General features: G+C 51.3%; 1 protein-coding gene across 1 annotated transcript; it reads right to left on the bottom strand.

Annotated features, from left to right (window-relative positions):
- Nucleotides 1-4: 4 nt before the first annotated feature.
- On the bottom strand, nt 5-895 carry LOC112392024 (YTH domain-containing family protein 3-like; the record flags this gene model as incomplete). Its single annotated transcript, XM_024733568.1, has 1 exon — nt 5-895. A coding segment is annotated over exon 1 (876 nt), but the record flags the coding sequence as incomplete, so codon positions are not given.
- Nucleotides 896-901: the final 6 nt, after the last annotated feature.

The following is a 901-nucleotide window of genomic DNA, read 5'->3' as shown; positions in this document are numbered from 1 at the left end:
GCGGCTGCGGCTGCGGCTGTGCTTGGTGAGGCTGGGCCTGTGGCTGCGCTCCCGGCTGTGGCTGCGGCTGCGGCGGGGGCAGCTGGCCTTGCACCAATGGTGGCGGCTGAATTAACGGCTGAGGCTGCTGGACTAGAGTCTGAGGAGGCAGAACTGGTTGGGCTGCTGGAGCCTTTACCACTGACACCTTTTCATCCCAAGTTCCAATATTCATGTTGTGTTTTATAGGAGGTGGTGGCACGGCGGAGCCCCCGATCCCCACGCTGCCCTTGGGTTTGAGTTTCGGTTGAGGTTTGGCAGGTTTTCTGGCAATGGCAGCCCAGGAGGTTGGCTTAGGCGCTGCACTGCTGACGGGCGGCACACTATTGGCTGCAATGCTAGTCATACCACTGCTGCTCAAAGCTGTTCCTACAGTTTTTGTCACTGCGGCTGTCAGGTCACCACCAATTTTCAGTCCAGTCATGCCTTGCTCAATACTGCTAATGCCAGGCACCTTACTCAAAGTATCATTGCCAAATCCAGCCTGTCCATCAGTAATAGCTCTCCCAAGAGAACTAGGTGGATAGCCGTAACTGCTACTATAAGCAGAACTTTGTGTTGATTGTCCCTGAGATCCACTTGTCCCCCATGTAGAGAAATCAGCATTACCAGGAAAAAAGTTAAATCCATGTTGACCAAGAAATGGAGGGGTATTTCCTAATGCCCCAGGTTGACTAAACACACCATCTGGTATATAATGATGTTCTCCATTACTCATTTGTCCATAGGTTGTCAGATATGGCATAGATTGGTCTCCAGCTGTGGACCATGCTGCTTCCCCAAGAGAATATGGAAATCCAATGGATGGAGCATAGTAACTAGGCATGTATGGATCTGACATTGGTGGATAGCTGTTATTCTG

This window comes from Neophocaena asiaeorientalis, unplaced genomic scaffold (assembly GCF_003031525.2).
Source record: "Neophocaena asiaeorientalis asiaeorientalis breed wild unplaced genomic scaffold, Neophocaena_asiaeorientalis_V1.1 C48049635, whole genome shotgun sequence".
Lineage (NCBI taxonomy): Eukaryota > Metazoa > Chordata > Mammalia > Artiodactyla > Phocoenidae > Neophocaena > Neophocaena asiaeorientalis.
The sequence above is the reverse complement of the archived record's forward strand: the minus strand, read 5'-3'. Positions and strand labels throughout refer to the sequence as shown.